This window comes from Macaca fascicularis, chromosome 5, assembly GCF_037993035.2.
Source record: "Macaca fascicularis isolate 582-1 chromosome 5, T2T-MFA8v1.1".
In the NCBI taxonomy this organism is placed as follows: domain Eukaryota; kingdom Metazoa; phylum Chordata; class Mammalia; order Primates; family Cercopithecidae; genus Macaca; species Macaca fascicularis.
In genome coordinates this window covers 93,595,191-93,615,300 of record NC_088379.1, presented here as the reverse complement: position 1 = coordinate 93,615,300, position 20,110 = coordinate 93,595,191, and the positions used below count along the sequence as shown (strand labels likewise).

General features: G+C 38.7%; 1 protein-coding gene across 5 annotated transcripts in view; it reads right to left on the bottom strand.

The window, feature by feature from the left end:
* PKD2 (polycystin 2, transient receptor potential cation channel) overlaps nt 1–20,110 on the bottom strand; it is a 69,328-nt gene that overhangs the window by 10,613 nt on the left and 38,605 nt on the right. For 3 of the 5 annotated variants that reach the window (XM_005555387.5, XM_074040104.1, XM_074040103.1), the window contains exons 6-10: nt 17,793–18,021; nt 12,471–12,638; nt 8,555–8,736; nt 6,747–6,867; nt 2,767–2,865 (exon numbers count right to left, since the gene is read on the bottom strand). In XM_005555387.5, the coding sequence (XP_005555444.3) occupies nt 2,767–2,865; nt 6,747–6,867; nt 8,555–8,736; nt 12,471–12,638; nt 17,793–18,021 (799 nt within the window). The remainder of the gene's footprint in view (nt 1–2,766; nt 2,866–6,746; nt 6,868–8,554; nt 8,737–12,470; nt 12,639–17,792; nt 18,022–20,110) is intronic. The other 2 variants (XR_012434944.1, XM_065545237.2) reach the window with 2 other exon arrangements.

Genomic DNA, 20,110 nt, shown 5'->3' with positions numbered 1-20,110 from the left:
AAGAGTTACATGGAAAAAGTCAGGGTCTTTCAGTAAGTCATGCAGAACTCATATGTGTATTCAAGTTTATGTGATAGAAACAAAAATTACTATATATGCTATAGCTGTCTGCCTCAGAGCATAAAGGACTGTGTAACCGTTCTTACGAATACCAAGAAACTCGAATCATGAATTGTGTCTTTATTTTTTATATTATCTATCTTCTAGACAGTAATTTCCTTAAGTGTGTATAAACAAACAAACAAAAAACCCAGTGAAATGTAGATGAGTATTTTCCCTTTTTTTGAGACAGGGTCTCACTCTGTCACCCAGGCAGGAGTGCAGCGGCATGACTCTGGCTCACTGCAGTCTCGACCTCCTGAGCTCAAGTGATCCTCCCAACTCAGCCCCCAACAAGTAGCTGGGACTACAGGTGTGAGTCACCATGCCTGGGTATTTTTTTTTTTTTTTTTTTTTTGTAGAGATAGGGTCTCACCATGTTGCCCAGGCTGGTGTCGAACTCCTGAGCTCAAGCGATCCGCCCACCTCAGCCTCCCAAAGTGCTAGACGTGAGCCACTGCCCCTGGCCAAGGATTTTTCACTAGCAAACTTCAGACCTGACTTTGCTTTGCACATAGTGCAGCACTGTAGATGACCATGCAGGCTGAAATTGTGCCAAATGATCTGAATAATCAGCGGGAAGAATTACAATTGTTCTGTGATCTATAAAACTTTTAATCAAAACATTAAACACTCCCTTAGTGTCAGTTATAAATGCATAGGGAGTTTAAAAAAGAAGAAAACTAATATTGATTTAATACACTAAAATGTAAAACATTGGAAACATTAAAAACTAAAGTGTTTTATTTCTTTGTAAAAAATGTATCCAGAGTAGTTTAAATAGCACTTGCCTTGTTTTCATTGGATAATACATTGTACACTTTACAATGTGGAGTGAACTTCTTTTCTATGCATTAGTGAATTGTCATATTCCTTCTTAAATGTGGATCAGCTTCCAACATATTTTTCTTTTCTTTTTTTTGAGACACAGTCTTACTCTGTCACCCTGGCTGGCTTGCAGGGGTGCAATCTCGGCTTACGGCAACCTCCGCCTCCCTGGTTGTCAACTGATTCTCATGCCTCAGCCACTTGAGTAGCTGAGATTACAGGTGTGCACCATCACGTCTGGCTCATTTTTGTATTTTTAATAGAGACGGGGTTTCACCATGTTGATCAGGCTTGTCTCGACTTCCTGGCCTCAAGTGATCCACCCACCTTGGCCTCTCAAAAGTGCTGGGATTATAGGAGTGAGCCACCATGTCCAGCCCCAGCATTTTTTTCTTTTGGACTTTCATTATTGTGAATTATCTCTAATAAGAGTTCCCTTAATGCGAAGTTTTTTTGCAGGCATCATTTCCTCAAGACATCTTCATCCGTTTTGTCACACCTATTTTCCTCATTCAAGTTGATAGACGTGCCCTAAGTTCTTCTGGTTCCATATCTGGATATCTTGAATGATCGCAGTGTCAACACTCCCGTTTCTTCTTCAATCAGCTATTTCTTCTATAAATCCATTACTCTGTTTTGAATTTCACTTCCAGGGTTACCATTATTCATTTCTTTGCTAGCCCATTCTCTTTTTCTTTTCTTTTCCTTTTTTTTTTTGAGACGGAGTTTTGCTCTTGTTGCCAGTGAGCCTGCTCAGCCTGCACATCTGTTACTCAGGTAACTGATCTATACACTGAAGAGCGAGCAGTGGAGTTTGTACTTTGTGCTGTTACTCACAGTTAATATCCTGTGATAACTGAAATGTGAACTGTGTTGTTGAAGGTGGTGTCACATAACAAAACTGGGGTAACCGAAGTTTGTGTGTATCAGAATTGTGCCAAATGAGGAGTGCTTGCATACACACTGGAGATTTGCTAACATGTAAGCAACTGTTATGCAGAATCAAGATAATGTGACTCTTAGGTCCCATCCCAAGAACTTTGTTTTAAGAGGCTTAAGTTTTCTATCGCAACATAAATCACAGATAACATAATCCTAAGGCTTGGCAATAAAAAAAAAAATTAGTTCAGGAGTCACTATGGCTCAGCAAAATGATGTCGGGAAACAAACTGTGTATTTTAAATGTGGTTATTTGTTGCTGTATACGTTTTATACTTTAAACCAAATAAAGAAGTTACATTGAGAAGAACAAAGGGGCCCAACTTTCCTGTCCTGCCCTTCTATTTAACAATGAAACCCTTCCTGAGACGGTGCATAAGTGAAAGTTCTCAGGCCCCAGGCTAGGACCTGAATTCATGAATCTTTTCCTTTGCTTATTTTAAAACTGCCACGGAAGGTCAAGGGTAAAGGGTGAACTACTAAGTATTTTCCTCTAAAACTTTTTTTTTTTTTTTAATGGTAATTGAGATAGAAGAGGTGGGAATTCCTTTAGGTAATCTTCCCTTCTAGTTTATTCTCAACTCAGGATCCTGAAGTGAGAGCCAGCTAGAGTAGATGTCAAAATAATAAAGGTAATGAACCTTCAGCTCAGCTCTTAAAGTGTCAAAAGATTATTGAAAATTTAATTCCAGGACACAAAAGGATTCCCAGAATTAAAATTCAAGATAGCAGTACATCCATCAAGACTCCAAGATAGGGAACATTTAAATTATTCCTGAAATATAGCGATGTATTATTTCAACAATTTCAGTGGATCAATGTTGATTTGAAAATCTGGCTGAGACAATGCTCATTTTATGTCAGAAACAGAAGAATTCTGAGAATTAAGGCTTTTCCTACCTTTCTGATAAGATCTGAGAGTTCCATTTCAGCTTTCTGCTGTGCCAAGTCAGATTTCACTTCAGAGTAAGTATCATTGATGATGGCCAAAAACATATTCTGTTTGTAAATGAAAGGAGGGCAAAAATTAAAGGAAGAAACATAATTTGGAAATATCAATAAAAAAACTGACACATCTTTTTGTTTATCCTTTTTTTTTCCTGAGTGCTTTATGAAGACATAAATTAATATTTATTTACTAAAAAACACTTTTTTTTTTTGAGACAAGAATATCACTATATTGCCTAGGCTGGACTGCAGGGGTGTGATCTCAGCTCACTGCAACCTCTGCCTCCTGAGTTCAAGCAATTCTTGAGTCTCAGCCTCCTGAGTAGCTGGGATTACAGGCATGTGCCACTACGCCTGGCGAACTGTTGCATTTTTAGTAGAGACGGAGCTTCACCATGTTGGTCAGGCTGGTCTCGAACTCCTGGCCTCCAGTGATCTGCCCGCCTCGGCTTCCCAAAGTACTGGGATTGCAGGCGTGAGCCACTGTGCACGGCCTGATGTCATAAATTAACAGTTTTGCTGCCACATGTTTTGGGAAGATTATTTTCTCCCTTAAGTCATGCCACAGGAAAAATTTTGTGATATACTTTGTGAAAAGATACAAGAATAAAATACAACAAAATATTAGTATATTTACCTATGAATGGTGAGATTATTTTATTTAATATTATTTTTGCTTACCTATGTTCTCTATATTTAGAAACTTTTACATACACTACTGGAGGGTATAGAATTCTAAAAAGCTCTTCAAATTTCAACGATTAACACAGATAAGTAGAATTGTAGGCTTATTCCAAGCTTTTTAATATAATCATATATGAAATTTACAGGACACATTTTTGAAGAGTTTAAAAGGCTGTTGCAAATAGGAATACAGCAGGCTTAGTAGGAAGATACTAAGAAAGTTTCTGGAAGAGAGAGAGACTTTGGAGTCAAGCAAACTCGGGTTTCAGTCCTAGCACTGCTAAGATTGTCGCTTCACTTTTCTCAGTCTAATTTTAAAGAATTATTTGTTTTACATTAATAAAATGGGAAAAATAATAGTATCTCCCTTACATATTTGTTGGGCTGGTTAGTGAGACAATCTATGTAAAGTGCTCACAACAGGTCCTGATGCAGGTAAGTGCTACCTAATTGACAGCTACTATTACCATTCGGTAATGGTGAGTTCATTTTTCTGATCTTTCTCTTCCCCAGTAGTAATGGTCTGCATTTCCAACAACAGACTTTCTCAAAGCACTGTATCCAGGAGATCAGGTCCCCCCACTTTTTTTACATGCTCTTCCTTTGTTTTTCCTTTTTAACACATAACCGTGGTTTGCAAGTATTTCTATTTGATAATGTCTGCTTTCCCCCAAGTCTGAGGAATCTTCCTAAGGCCGAATCAGGCTGTTTTCCTTACCCTGGTACTGGCAGTATCTAACATACTACCTCATAGTACACAATCCACAAAAAACACTACAAGGTGTATTATACAGTACATATTATATATAGATTATATATACATATGTGTATATATATGTTATATATGTGTGTATATATATGTTTTATATATATACACATGGATATAGTGGCTCAGTAAATACTTATTAAATGGTTGAGAAATGAACAAATGAGAACGCTCTTATTTTAGTTGGCTATTAACCTCTGTATTAAGGAAGAATATTGTCTACAATTCTGTAGCAGAAATGAGAATATAATATAGAATACATATAAGTTTTTGACTAAATGCTCAATTCCAAGTGCAGATAACTGCAGTCCAGTAACATCTTCTCCCTTCTCTCTTCCAACTCAGGGATCTAATGTTCTAGTTTTGCTTCCAAGTGGCTGTTAACTAATGCATGCCAATATCTTTATTGAAATGGATCAAAGGCTGGGACCTCTAAAGAGATTTCAAAAAATAGAAAGTGCTTGAGAAAGGCTCTTGAAGGTGTGGGAAGAGGAAGCTCACCCTCCTCTCCATCCTGTCTCCCAAGGTTCGCTTAATTATCAGATGGACACCTGTACCAAGATGTCCTTCCTGTTGATGTGGGGAAGAGTGGGGTTATCCTGGTTCAGTTGAGCCACTTCATAACACTGTGCCTTCTTGTTAAACAGGGGCAATAAACTAACACCAGGCAATCAGCTCAGAAAGGTGGCTAACCCTATGCTCAGCTTGTCATTTTCTTAAAAGACAGGTGTGTATTGAAAGTAGACTTCTATCTATGTAGCTATTTATGTGTCTATGTATGTATGTATGTATGTATGTATGTATGTATGTATGTATCTATCCATCCATCCATCCATCCATCCATCCATCCATCCATCCATCCATCTGTATCTCTGGGAGGTGCTAGGAGAGCAATTCTTTTTTGTGCCGTCGTCTAAAAAACAATTTTAGTATAAAGATAGAAACTAAGAGCTTCTTGTCATGTTCTGGTGACTGATCTGGTAAGATGACTGAATACTCTAGATCTGGTAAGACGGCTGCCTACTAAAGGACCACATTCAAACAACTCCACATTTGAGCATTTCCAGTTGCCACGATTCTATCCATCCTTTGTTTGGCAGATTGATAAACGGAGAAAACTAGGTGGCCTGAGATCAACTGAAGGGTCCGGTGCAGGACTCTCAATTCCTGGTTTTTGCTTTCTTAGTAGAGATTCAGGTACTCTAGAATCCAAAGTACTATCAATGGTAGAGTAACAAAGGCTTATTCTTCTCTTATTGTTTTCTTTAATATATGATAGGAAGAAGAAGCTTAAGACGTGTAAGTTTAAACACGAGCCATAATCCATGCATACAGCAAGATACATATGGACTTGAATAATATTCCTGACCTTTTCAGTCCTGTTAAAGTACAGCTAGGGAACATGCCTTTGTTTTACACCAGAGGCTGTGTCTCCCCAGAAAAAAAATAGTTAAAAAAATAGGAAATTAATACAGTACATCTAATACCCAATCAATAAATACCATACACTTAACCAGTAATACCTGGACTGACGTTAGAGTTATTACACTGAATTGCTGAAAATGTGATCACTCAACCTTCCTCAAGGGATCTTTACACAATTTATTGAAATGAAAAAATGTTATTTTCTTAAGAAAATTGTTCTTAAGATGACTGTTAGTATTTAGATGAAAAATACCGCCTAAAGTAAGCTGGCTTAACACCTTCTCAGTAGACAAGTGAATACATAAATGTTAAGAAAAAAACAAAACACCTTAAAAAAAATCTTAATTAACTTAGGGCAAAAACATTAAAAATGTTCATTTGCACCACATCAAGAGAATCAAATTATTTTTGAAAATAATTTTAATGCAATTTCCATTCATTGTCACATTTAGTTTTAAACTTAATTATCCGAATATTCTCTGTAGGCAGTCTCTAGATGAATGGGATATAAATAATTTAAAACAGAATATCCTAATTTTGACATGCGATGATTCACTCAACTATTACTCTTGACATCCTAGATCTAGCTTGCTTTTCAGTTCTTATTTTTTAAAAAGAACAGAAGAGAGAAAAGTCATGCTAGCAAGTGACTACAAAAGTGCTGACACATGTTTAAAAAGCATGTAAGCATGTTCTACTTTTTAGGCAAAGCACTATTTTAGGTATCTTTATAAATTTGTATATGATCTAATTTCTTTTTTGCGTCAAATAGATACATATATAGAGAGAAATGAAAGACCATGGAAAAGATCTAATTTTTTTTGCATTGAATAGACACATATATACGGATCAATGAAAGACCATGGAAAAGGTATTTGATATAAGTCTTAAAACTGTGAATAAAAGGAAAACAAGTTTTCCAACATCCACACGTTTTTCTACTTCCTGAGTCTTTATTTAAAAACGATAAGACATAGAGTGTGAGAGAAAAGAGAAGACAAGGATTTATGAATATGAAGTTTAAATTGAACCTCACTATAAATAAAAATGTACATACCAAAAGAATGAAGAACATAAAGAACACAAATGTAGTGAAATAAATTGGTCCCAAAACTCGATTAGCTTCCTCAATCTCTGCAAAGTTGATATCGCCCAAAATGATACGGAATTGAGTGAAGCTATAAAAATAAAACAAAACACCACAATACAAAAACAAAGAATGTCCAGTAGTAGATGCAACATTTCTTAAAGATGATTTCATATTTTTGGACCTTTTTAGCAGTATAGGTAGCTGCCAAATAACAGAAAATTGTCAATCTCATTTAAAAAGTCTTGCTACTTATATCAGCAATTAAAGCCTTCTGCAATAATAATAAAATGCTTTCATGCTACAGAGGTTATTTCCATTTGGTTAAAAAGAAAATACAGGCCGGGCGCAGTGGATCACGTCTGTAATCCCAGCACTTTGGGAGGCCGAGGCGGGCGGATCACGAGGTCAGGAATCCCAGACCAGCCTGGCCAACATGTGAAACCCCGTCTATACTAAAAATACAAAAATTAGCTGGGCGTGGTGGCGGGCACCCGTAATCTCAGCTATTCGGGAGGTTGAGGCAGGAGAATCGCTTGAACCCGTGAGGCAGAGGTTGCAGTGAGCTGAGACTGCACCACTGCACTCCAGCCTGGGGGATGGAACGAGACTCCATCTCAAAAAGCAAAAATAACAACAACAAAAAAAGAAAATACAATTATTATTCAATAACTTATAAAGCAATTGGCTATAACAATTCAACACATAATCTAGGTAAAACATGTTAACTCTAAACCTTGACAACAGTCACCCTGGGTCTAAAGTTAAAAATTTCTTTAAAAAAAAGAAAAGGGCCTGGTGTGGTGGCTCATGCCTGTAATCCCAGCACTTTTGGAAGCTGAGGTGAGAGGATAGTGTGAGTCCCGGAGTTCAGTACCACCCTGGGCAACACAGTGAGATCCATTCTCATAAAAAAAGGTAAAAACTTGGCCAGGCATGGTGGCATACACCTGCAGTCCCAGCCACTCAGCAGGCTGAGGCAGCAGGATTACTTGAGCCTAGGAGTTCAAGGCTGCAGTGAGCTATGATCACACCACTGCACTCCAGCCTGGGCAACAGAGCAAGACCCCGCCTCAAAAACAAAACAAAACAACAACTCCTGCCCAAAACCCAAAATGGTTTGTGCTCAAAGATCCAATATTCTGACATGTACTTAAAATGGGGTCAAAGTGGCTAAGTGTTGTCAGTGCTGGGTCTTAGTAAAATCGCTTTTATCAACAGCAATATTAATTAGAGATATCTATGCACGAAACTCTATCACTTCCATTCCTTTTTAAACTAACTCCTTTCTAAATGGCATAGAAATCTGACATTGGCTGCTTTTTGTTATTTCACATTTGGGATCTTTGGAAAAAAACCTGAAAATTCTTGTACTGGTCTGAGTTTACCCTAGAATATTAGAAATATCTTGCTTTTTTCCTTAGAAAATAACTTGAAGTTCTAAATATATGGCAACAATATTCAGCAGGAGTAAGAATATAGGCAAACAGCCTTCTAGAAGCTACCATCTGCATTTGGTGCAAAGAAAACCTCAGTCTTTAGAACAGTGTTGGTTTCCTATGGCTGTTATCTGTATCTTACTACTTTGGGCTGCTATCTTAAGCATCGTCTTCTTTGCATTGGTAGATCAATGTTTTGGGAAAAGGTAATTAATTCTTATTTAAAATAACTAGTTTTAAATACTTGGTGGTCATATAGCAACCTCATATGAAGATTTATTCTTGAGAAACAGTGACAACTCTGATTAAATTTTTCTTCTTAATTTCATATATACTTACATACACTCTTGGAAAGTACTGAAGTCATCAACCTGAGTGCCAAAGACAAGGTATGCCAACTGAGCATATGCTAGGAAAATAATGAAGAACATAATAGCAAAGCCAAACAGGTCTTTGGCACATCGAGACATGGTTGTCGAGAGCTGGCTCATGGTCCTGTTAAAATTGATGAATTTGAAAAGCTGTAGAAGAGAGAGAAGACTGATCAACAGATGAATGGATAAACAAAGTGGTGTGACTGTACATAATAAAACATTATTTCATTCTGAAAAGAAATTAAATTCTGACACGGTACAACATGGATGAACCTTGAAAACATTATGCAAAGTGAAATAAGCCTGACACAAAAGGACAAATACTGTATGATTCCACTTACATGAGGTACTTAGAATAGTCAAACTCATAGTGACAGAAAGTAGAATGGAGGTTACCAGGGACTGGGGGGAATTGGGAGTCAGTGTTTAATAGATACAAAGTTTCAGTTTAGAATAATGAAAAAGTTCTGAAAACGCATAATGGTGATGGTTGCACAACACTGTGAATGTACTTAATGCCACTGAATTGTACACTTAAACATGGTTAAAATGGTAGGTTTTATGCTATGTGTATCACTACAATTAAAAAAAAAAAGGCTGAGTGCAGTGGCTCACATCTATAATCCTGGCACTTTGGGAGACTGAGGCAGGAGGATCGCTTGAGCCCAGGACTTTGTGATCAGCCTGCGCAATACGACAAGATTCTGTTCCACTAAACAATAAAAATAAATTAGTCAGGTGTGGTGACACACACCTGTGGTTTCAGCTACTTAGGAGGCTGAGGTGGAAGGGTTGCTTGAACCTGGGAGGTCGAGGCTGCCATGAACTGTGACTAGTGATGCTTTCCCCCCAGAAAGGATTAAAGTAAAAGAGAGTGAAAAAAACTCCACACAAATAAAAATTAATTATAAAACCCCCCAGGAAATTCTTGTTGCATAATATTGTCATGTGTTGTGCATCAGTTATGTGTGGAAGGCTTTATGTACATTGCCTCAAATCTCTGCAATGTCTGAAATATTGGCATTCTATCCCCAGGAGTCAGCTGGAGCCTGCAGCCAGCTGCTCTGCCTGAACTGCAAAGCCTGCTCTGCCTGAACTGCAAAGCCTGCTCTGCCTGACTGCAAAGCCATATTGAGCATGTTGGTAGATAGTGAACCCTATTGGTAGACAGTGAACCCTGCAAAGCCATATTGAGCATGTTGGTAGTGAACCATGCTCTGCCTGACTACAAAGCCATATTGAGCATGTTGGTAGATAAGGCACTGAGGATGGCTGCCCAGATTGTGTAGCTTTAGGTAGAAGCCTCAGTGGAAGAGCACACGATGAGATATTAGAAGTGGAGTCATGATCCCCGCCTTAAAGACCTTAATGATAAAGTACGGAGGGGCAAGACATTTCCAAGAGAAGCACTAAATAAAACACAACAGCCTGAGACACATGTTGCAGGTAAATCTTTAGAAGTTTACTTAAAGGTCTGTTATACATTGTTTCTGGCCAGTGAAATATTTTTTGAGGATTGCTGTAATCACATTACTTAATACAATCCCAATGCATTTGAGATCTTTTTTTTTTTTTTTTTTTTTTTTTTTGAGACTAAGTGTTGCTCTGTTGTCCAGGCTGGAGTGCAGTGGCACAATTCAGCTCACTGCAACCTCCGCTTCCTGGGTTCAAGTGATTCTCCTGCCTCAGACTCCCAAGTAGCTGGAATCACAGGCACATGCCACCACACCCAGCTAATTTTTTTTTTTTTTTTTTTGTATTTTTAGTAGGGACAGGGTTTCACCATCTTGGCCAGGCTGGTCTCAAACCCGACCTCAGGTGATCCGCCCGCCTCAGCCTCGCAAAGTGCAAGAGCCACTGTGCCCAGCTGAGATCTTGATTATTATTACTATCTTGATTATTATTATTAAACTAATAATAATCAAGGAAACTTCAGTAATTCTCAGGCAGCACCTGCCATCCTGTCACTAGCACAGGCTCTGACTGTGCTATCCAAACATGTGCAGCTATTTAAATTCAAATTCAAATTAATTAAGATTAAATACAATTAAAAATTCAGTCCCTTGGTCCCACTAGCCATATGTTAAGTGTTCCATGCCTATGCGTGGCTAGTGGCTACTGCCTAGGACAATGTAAATATAGAACATTTCCATCACCACAGAACATTCTTATTACTATCATTATTTTTGCTATTTGATTATTATTACTATTATTATTACTATGTTGCAATCAAGGTTTTGTGCTTTAGTGATGATTTCTCTTGAACAAGCATGTCAATAAATAAATAGCATGAGAAATACAGGATAAAGTCTATGCATTTTTTTGTTTTTTTTTTTGAGACAGGGTCTCACTCTGTTGCCCAGGCTGGAATGCAGTGGCGCAATCTTGGCTCACTGCAACCTCTGCCTTCTGGATTCAAGCAATCCTCCCGCCTCAGCCTCCCAAGTAGCTAGGACTACAGGCAAGTGCCACCACCCCCAGCTAATTTTTGTATTTTTAATAGAAATGAAGTTTTGCCATGTTGCCCAGGCTGGTCTTGAACTCCTGGGCTCAGAGGACTCGCCTACCTTGGCCTCCCAAAATGCTGGCATTACAGGCATGAGCCACCGTGCCTGCTCTGGATCTATGCCTTTTGATAAACCTCAGGCCTTCTAGGTATGAATACCAACTCAGGAAAGTACGTAATGGGTAAGTACCTTCTAGAACAGTGGTGTTCAAGAGAACGTTCTGTGATGATGGAGATGTTCTACATTTCCATTGTCCTAGAGAGTAGCCACATATAGCCACTGAACACTTAACGTGTGGCCAGTAGGACCAAGGAACTGCATTTTTAATGGTATTTAAGCTTAATTAATTTAAATGTGAATTTAAATAGGCACATGTGGCTAGTAGTTACGTCTGGACGGCACAATCAGAGCCTGTGCTGGTGACGGGATGGCAGCTGCTGCCTGAGAATTATTGAAATTTCCTCCATCTCCAGAATTGAGGCTCATTGTATATGAAATGTCATAACCTTTCACACACATGGAAATGCACATTATGTCTTGAGACGATAAGGAAATGAGTGAGGAAGGAACTATTTGGAAGCGGTGTCTGTTCCAACCTTAATTCTAGGTAAAGCTTCCCTTACAGCCTCTACCTGGAAAAGAGGCGATTCCTTCCAGCAAGCACTTCCAAGTGCAGCAACTCTCCCCTTCCCTCCACCTGATCCTTCCCTCTCTCTGAGTTCCTTTTCCTTCACCTGTTCATCTCATATCAGGTAAAACTCAGAACTGCCTCTGTGTCAGAGCAGCCCCGGGCCCCAGGCCCAGCTAACACACTGAAAGGCCTCTTACTGCATTTGTTAAACAAAACCTATAGGGACTGATCTTGCACTAATTCAGATAGCAGGAGAAGTATATCATTGACAGTGAGAGGAATGATCCCATGAGTCTCAATAGTTTACTTCATATGTAAAATATAAGGCCTGGTATGGTGGCTCATGCCTATAATCCCAGCACTTTGGGAGGCAGAAGTGGGAGGATTACTTGAACCCAGGAATTCAAGACCAGCCTGGGCAACATAGTGAGACCTTGTCTCTACAGAAAAATTTAAAAATTAGCTGGATATAGTGGCACATGCCTGTAGTCCCAGTGACTTCGGAGGATGAGGTAGGAGGATCGCTCGAACCTGGGAAGTTGAGGATGCAATGAGCTGTCATCATACCACTGCACTCCAGCCTGGGTGGCAGAGTAAGACCCTGTCTCAAAACCAAGTAAATATGGAGTAGCTCTGGCCAGTCACTTGAATTTCGAATTCAAGTATTCTATGATTTTGTGGAACTCAATTATTTTTGAAAGAAAATATTACTTAAAATGTAGAACATGAAATTTAAAAATTACCTTAATCCAGACAAAAAATACTGTGACAGCAGCTATATTGTTGAACTGTATTTGCCAATATGCCAGATGCTCAAAGTTGGGGAAAGTATTTTGATCTTCCAGAAACTGTAAGAGCACCTCCACATTTGATGTTCTGTATATGCTAATTCCTATAGCTACCACTGATAGCTGGAAAGCAAAAGATTTAAATTTTATTACAGTGTTTTAGAAATATAAAACGTACCTTAATATGACTAGTATACTTTTCTTCACCAATGTATTAATTGTAGGGTTCACCATTATACTTACCCAATGTCATTCTTAAAAGTCATTCACTCAAATGGAAAGTGTTAAGCCCTGCCATAAAATAAGTAAAACAATATATTGCTTGCATTTCCTTAGTTCGGAATAGAAACCCAATGAAGGCATGCATGCATGCATTGTGCACATATGCATTACACACACGTACATGCATACACAGAAGAGATCACACTACAACAGACTCAAACTCCAAGAGGAATGCTTTCTGTTTTTTTCTGCCACCTTCATTTTAATCACTTTCCACCCTTTTGCTTTCTTGCCTTAAACCTGCTTTGTTTTTGTGATTTTTACATTTAAAATTTTCCAGTTTCTCTTCATTCTCCAACTGCCAGCCATTCTTTGCTTTGCTCAACAAAAATATAGTATGTATAATATGTCTATGTATACAGCACTGTGCGAGGGGCTAAGAGGAATAAACAGAAGTAAACCACATAACTCCTGCCCTTAAGACACTTATATTCTGGTTCAAGAGCAGATAAACGCATGAAGTTAAATAATACAAAAAACTACTGAAGAGTTGGTATCACACAACATAAAGTCAAGAGGGGCATAAGATATCCTAAAAAGGAGTGCCCATGAGAACAAAGAATGAGCTTGGGCTTGAAAGACAATGGGAATGATGAACACAGAGGGCTTAAGAAGGCCTGCAGTGGGAATAAACGAGCCAAGGGCTTCTCTCTTGCTCATTTCTGTCCCTTAACTCATGACCCTACAACTTTCCACATATGCTTTGGTTCTAGGCTTTAGAACCAGATCAAAGGGGACACTGCCCCCTCCTTGGCATCCATCACCACTAAATGTAGACAGTGCTAGGGGTTAGTCATAACCACCTGGCCCCACTGGGGGGTCTGAATCTGCAGCAGGTGGGCTGTGGCAGGTGCTGCAATCTTTGCTGTCCATTCTCTCTTCTTAGGAATGATGACCAGAGACCACTTCATTAGCCCTCCCTTCCTGAGATGGCCATCCAGATCATGGTCCCCCATGTGATTCTCATAGCAAAGACCAGCCTGGTTGCTGATCACAGCTAAAAAGCCAACCTCACCATCTTCCTTTTCTTATCTGTGAAGGATTTCCAGAGCCAATTTTGTATTTTTGTGTTGGTGGTGGGAATGATGAACACAGTGGGCTCAAGAAGTCCTGCAGTGGGAATATGTGAACCAAGGACTTTTCCTGAGATGAGGAGCTCATCTCAACTAATCCATGTAGAAAAACATTTGGGTTGGTGGACTGGATCCAGTGGTAATTCTTTACCCAACTCTCACCAGGTATAATTTGTTATGTAGTCCAGTTGTTTTTACTCTGCACAGGACAAATGTTTATAAAATTATGAAGAAGATGGTCATTTATACGACAACGTCATAATATGCTAAATTTCTTTGAAACCTTTCCTTCCAAATAGGGGATGAAAGAAGAGATGAGGAAAGAGATTTTGTGAGCATCTGCAATGTTACATCACTCCTGAGCTTTCTGTGGGATTCTCATCCCTGTCTATAAAAGAACTTTCTCTCCATATCAGAAAATTAGGAGGGCAGAGATTTGGGCTATTTTATTCATTCCTATATCCCCAGTGCCTAGAATAGTGCCAAGTACATAGTAGGTGCTCAGAAAATACTCGTTGAATAAATGAATTAGTCAGGCCAGGTGCAGTGGCTCGTGTCTGTAATCCCAGGACTTTGGGAGGCCGAGGCAGGCAGATCACGAGGTCATGAGATCGAGACCATCCTGGCTAACACGGTAAAACCCCATCTCTACTAAAAATACAAAAAATTAGCTGGGTGTGGTGGCGGGTGCCTGTAGTCTTAGCTACTAGGGAGGCTGAGGCAGGAGAATGGCCTGAACCTGGGAGGTGGAGCTTGCAGTGAGCCGAGATCACGCCACTGCACTCCAGCCTGGGGATGGTGCAAGACTCTGCCTCAAAAAAAAAAAAAAAAGAATTAGTCATTTTACCCCGTAAAACCTAGCAAGCAGTCAACAAATTATTTGAGTTTAAATTCCTTAATAGTCTTCTTTTTTCAAGCAATTCTGCTAGTTTTGAAAGACTATTGCTCAGGACAAATGGCTGACTGATGCAGCCTGTGTACTTCAGAACATGTTGGAGAAACAAAAAAGGAAAACAAAGAAAATTTCAAAGTGATTTCAAGATGTCATTATATTTATATTTAAAATATAATTTCTTTTCAGGTTTTGGTAAACATAAGCAAATTTTGGCTAGATAAAACAAAAAGTGTTGGCTCTTTTCATTGGTTTGAAGGTCCAGTAGAGCACAGGGTGTGTTCTGTGGGTGACCAGAAAGCATGCCCTCACTTCTACACTTGATCAGCAAATGTTTCAAAGGACAAGTGGGATTCCAGTAGCTCTACCTTGTTCTTTATAAACAAAAAGCACACTGTCTGAATTGTTGTCTGGCAGTATTAAGTGTTGTTTTTAAAAAAAAAAAAAATTGAAAAGCACAGTGAAGTAAGTTTTCAAAGAAATACTTGCAAAATGCTGTGGCTGCTGAGTCAAAGAGACAATTTCCATGATATCATCGCCTTTTCTCCTATTGGTAGCCAAAGCGGCACAAGGCAATTCACTGGGGTATGGGAAGAAAATGTTACAACTTCTAGGTACGTGGTAAGAAAGTGTTGGAATTCTATTTGTATTAATTTTTATCCCAATCTTTAAAATTCTATGTATGTGTATGTTTTACGGATGTACCTGTTACACCAATGTATGCATACAATTTACAAATAAAGATAATACAATAGGGTGTGTAGTCAAAGCTTTCACTGATAGGTGTGTATGATCAAAAAGGGTGAATACCACTGACTAGTCTTTCGTTGATATTGAGTTCTTTGGTTAAAAAATAAAAAGGAAGTTTGTTCTTAATTAGCATATCATACTTACCTTTTTACCACTATTTCAATGGCCTAAATATAAATAAATCCATATAAGCCAAGAGGCAGGGTTTGCATGCTTATAGTTCCAAACAATAATTGTGTTCTGGAATAATTGTCAATGTATATGGCCTGCGCTCTGCCATCACTCTGAACAGAAATATTCTGAAAAATTATTTCCAGCATTATTGTCTCTCCTGTTTCCTTAAATGCTAAAATTCTTGTGTAACTCTGTTCATTATTAATACATTGAGAATTTGGGGATCAAGGGTTTATCTTGATTTGTGTGATGTTATATAGCCATCATAAAAGATGGGATGCACTTCTAACTGCATCATGACCTGATGAGGTCAACACCATCTATTCTATAGGAATTTTTACTTTAAGTAAAAACTCTTTCTGAAGTGCACATATCCATGGCTTGAGAGGCAGTGTTACTATGAGGAACAAATGAGTTTCTGTACCATGAAAAGCACCCAGAGATGCCTAACACAGTAGCTTCTAAAGTGTTAGCCATTATTATTGTTACTATTACAATTATTATCACTGCTAATATTGTTATTGCCATGCAATATATGGCCAGGTAGTTCTTTTTTATACCTTAAGTGTTCTTTCACTCACATATGAATAACATATTTTCTATATTTTATCAACTATTAATAATTCTAGCGGGGAAGAGTTTAATAATGACTTGATGTAAATGCTTCACAAAGGCCAAATGAATTTTTAGGCCTGGGATGAGGGAAAGAATAATTCTCATGAGGAGGGCTAACAGAAGAGAGAATGCTAATAGGGTAGTGCATTATTTACTGAGATTTCAGAAGGTAATGGTTATCATAGGCAGTGGGAAGGAAAGACATAGAATAATACATGGTACACCTATGCCAAGCAAAGCTTGTGAGCATCTAACAATTAAGCATGTTGTTATATACTTAAATGTAAAACTGGACTTAGCGAAAGGTTACCTGTTATTGCTGAAGGGAGAAAAGCTTGTAAAATGTCTTTTATACACTGAGGCCATAGGAAGGAAGTGACTGATGCTTAATTAAGTGATAAGAATGACAGGTAAACATCTTGAAAAAATATTAGCAGTTATAATAGAGTCAAGGGCAGACACAGAATTTACATGGTGTCATGGTCTTGATTATGACTCTGCCTTTGATTTATTTTTTATTTTTATTTTTTAGAGATGGGGGTCTCACTATGTTGCCCAGGCTGGTATCAAACTCCTGACCTCAAGTGATCCTCCCACCTCAGTTCCCTAAAGTGCTGGGTTATAGGTATGAGCCACCATGCATGGCCTGCCTTTGATTTCTTGTACCTCATACAGAAAACTTTGATGAATATAACTTACATTTTATACCCTATACACTATTTGCAGAAAATTTTAAACTGCAGAAAGTTTTCTCTGCCACCCAAAATATTTTCAGGATGATTTTTCTTTTTTCTTTTCTTTTCAAGGCAAGGTCTCACTCTGTCACCCAGGCTGCAGTACAGTGGTGCATTTACAGCTCACTGCAGCCTCAACCTCCTGGGCTCAAATGATCCTCCCACTTCGGCCTCTGGAATAGCTGAGACTACAGGTGTGTGCCACCATGCCTGACTAATTAAAAATTTTTTTTTTTTTTGTAAAGACAGAGTCTCACTATGTTACCCGGGCTGGTCTTGAACTCTGGGGCTTAAACAATCCTCCTGCCTTGGCCTCCCAAAGTGCTGGGATTACAGGCATGAGCCACCACACCTGGCTGACAAGGTTTTTCTTGCTGTAACTTTACACATGTGCAGGAAAATACAAATTGATCTTTACTAGCAGTTGAAGAAAAATATCATTAGTGAAAAAAAAACAAAGAAAAAAAACTGTTTTCTCCTCCACATCTCCTGTGGCATACTAAAGCCAAATATGAATTACTGAGATATTCTCATTAGCATGGTTGAGAGCATACTGTAAATACCTCTCCACTTCATACTCAGAAAAGTTACTCATGCAAAATGAGAAAATAATTAGTAACAGAAGTTGATATACTTGAAGGGGACTTTTCGATTCTTTTTTGGGAATATCAAGATCCACAAGGCTGAGGAGATCTAAGACTCTAGTTAACATGCTTGTAGGACAGAATAGGAAATTTGGTGTTGTTCTCAAACCTACCACAACGATCACAACATCCAGACAATTCCAGAAACTCCTGAAATAGTGTAGTTTGTGAATGCGAATTTCCAATATCTCTTCCACCACGTAGTAAAGGATAAAGAAACAAAAGATAATCTCACAGGCTGCCAGGAAGAAATCAAAAGTTGTGACATATCGGATCAGCTTTAAAGGCTGAAATTGCCAAGATGGAATCACACCGCCTGTTGCTGGGAATTCAACCAATAACCTGCATGGAAATAAGAACAATTAAAACAATAACAACAACAACAACACATGAATATAGCCAGGAACGGATGGCCATCTATTCTGTTCGTGCACTACAAGGTAATTAAACCGCTACGATGAGTCCCCTCAAACTAGTGGCAAAACATTTTGATCATAGCTAATAATTCCATACTTGTAGAATTTTGTGCCATCAATGGAGTAAGACTTCCTGAGGTCTTTCAGTCCCAAAGGAGAACTTCCTGCTCAGTCTTCCCTCTATTTTTCTATATTTATGCTGCTCAAAATGCCATATACTTTTAATGTAAAAGTAAATCAACACACAAACTTTTCTAGGACTTCTGTTATTATTTTTTAAGAGCTAGGGACTCGCTTTGTTGCCCAGGCTAGAGTGCAGTGTTGCAATCATAGCTCACTGCTGCCTCAAATTCCAGGGCTCAAGGGATTCTCCTGCCTTAGACCCCTGAGTAGCTGGGACTATAAGTGTGCAGTACGACGCCCGACTAATTTTTTTTTTTTTTGGCAGAGACTGAGTCTTGCCCTTTTGCCCAGGTTGGTCTCAAACTTCTGGGCTCAAATGATACTCCTGCCTGGGCCTTTCCAAGTGCTGGAATTACAGGAGTGAGCCACTGTGCCTGGCCCTAGGACTTTATTAAATTCAAGTCCTTCTCCTAGGCAACATGAAGAATATAAAGAAATACAAGCCATCCACTCAAAACTTGTGTGATCTCGTTGAGAAGTAGGATATATTTTGTACATATGTAAAGATAGGAACTGAGTCTCTCATTCGTTCATTAGGTAAAACCTAAATAGCATCAAATAGTTTGTCCTCCAGGGAATCTCTCTTCTTCCCAGAGCCTTATAATGAATAGGTGTGTACTCAATAGATGTCTGATTGTCTAAAACATACACTGTTTTACATCCATACTAATGGCTCTGATCTTTACCGCTTTACCATAACTGGACTGAGGGTTTTTTTTGTCAAACACCATTTCGTAGGTGTCACACTGAGAAAGCTGGGTGATTCAGTTAATGACACAGACTCCTTATCTAACTAGAAACAGAATCTCTAGCTGCTTCATTTTAAGACATTTAAAAGCCCTTTAGTCAGCTACTAGCCATCATTATCTCTGCCATTACAGGACAGATAGCCGTACCTGGAACTTGAGCATCCAGGACACATGCATGAGCAATAATCAAGTAAAAACAGGGACTATGGTAAATTAGAACTGGTCAGAGAAGTGTGAACATTTTCCTTCCTTTTCATTGTCAGTTTTCCTGTTCTTTCTTTCCTATTTGATGTGTTGGAGAGTAGGGGTAAGAACCAAAAACTCAGGAGAGCAACACTGAAGCCAAGAGTCTTGTATGTGACAGCCTCATTGGGAACTCAAAAGGGAAGGAAGTGGCCTTCAAGAGTCAAGTCATTTCTCTGGTCCATTCTGGCCCTGCAGTAGTCAACCACTTCCAGAAACTTAGAAAAACAGTATAGAGAAATGAAGCAGTTGTCTTAACAATGTTTATCCTTAAAGTATATGAGGAAGCAAAAGAAATACTCAATACCTTCTATAAATAGAATTTACTAAAATATCAGAGTTGCCTCTCTGTTTTTATTCTCTTCCTTTTTATTCTATTCTTTTGATCTTCACTGGAATACTTAGGAAAAACTCAATAATAACTGCAATAGATTTTCATTCATTTCTAGTGATAACTACTACTGGACTACTGGTTGAGTATTTCCTTCCTTCCTTCCTTCCTTCCTTCCTTCCTTCCTTCCTTCCTTCCTTCCTTCCTTCCTTCCTTCCTCCTTCCCCTCCCTCCCTCCCTCCTTCCTAGCTTCATTCCTCCCTCCCTCCTTCTCTTTTTCTTTTTTTTGCCACTGTGAGCAAGGACAGGTTGAATGTTTCTAATCTGAAAATCTGAAATATAAAATGCTTCAAAATCCCAAACTTTTTCAGCATCGACATGACCGCATAAGTGGAAAATTCCACACCTGACTTCATGTGACAGGTCATTGTCAACATGCAGGCACACAACAGTTTATTGAACATCCCTAAGGGAAAAATAAAATTTCCTTCAGGCTATATGCATGAAGT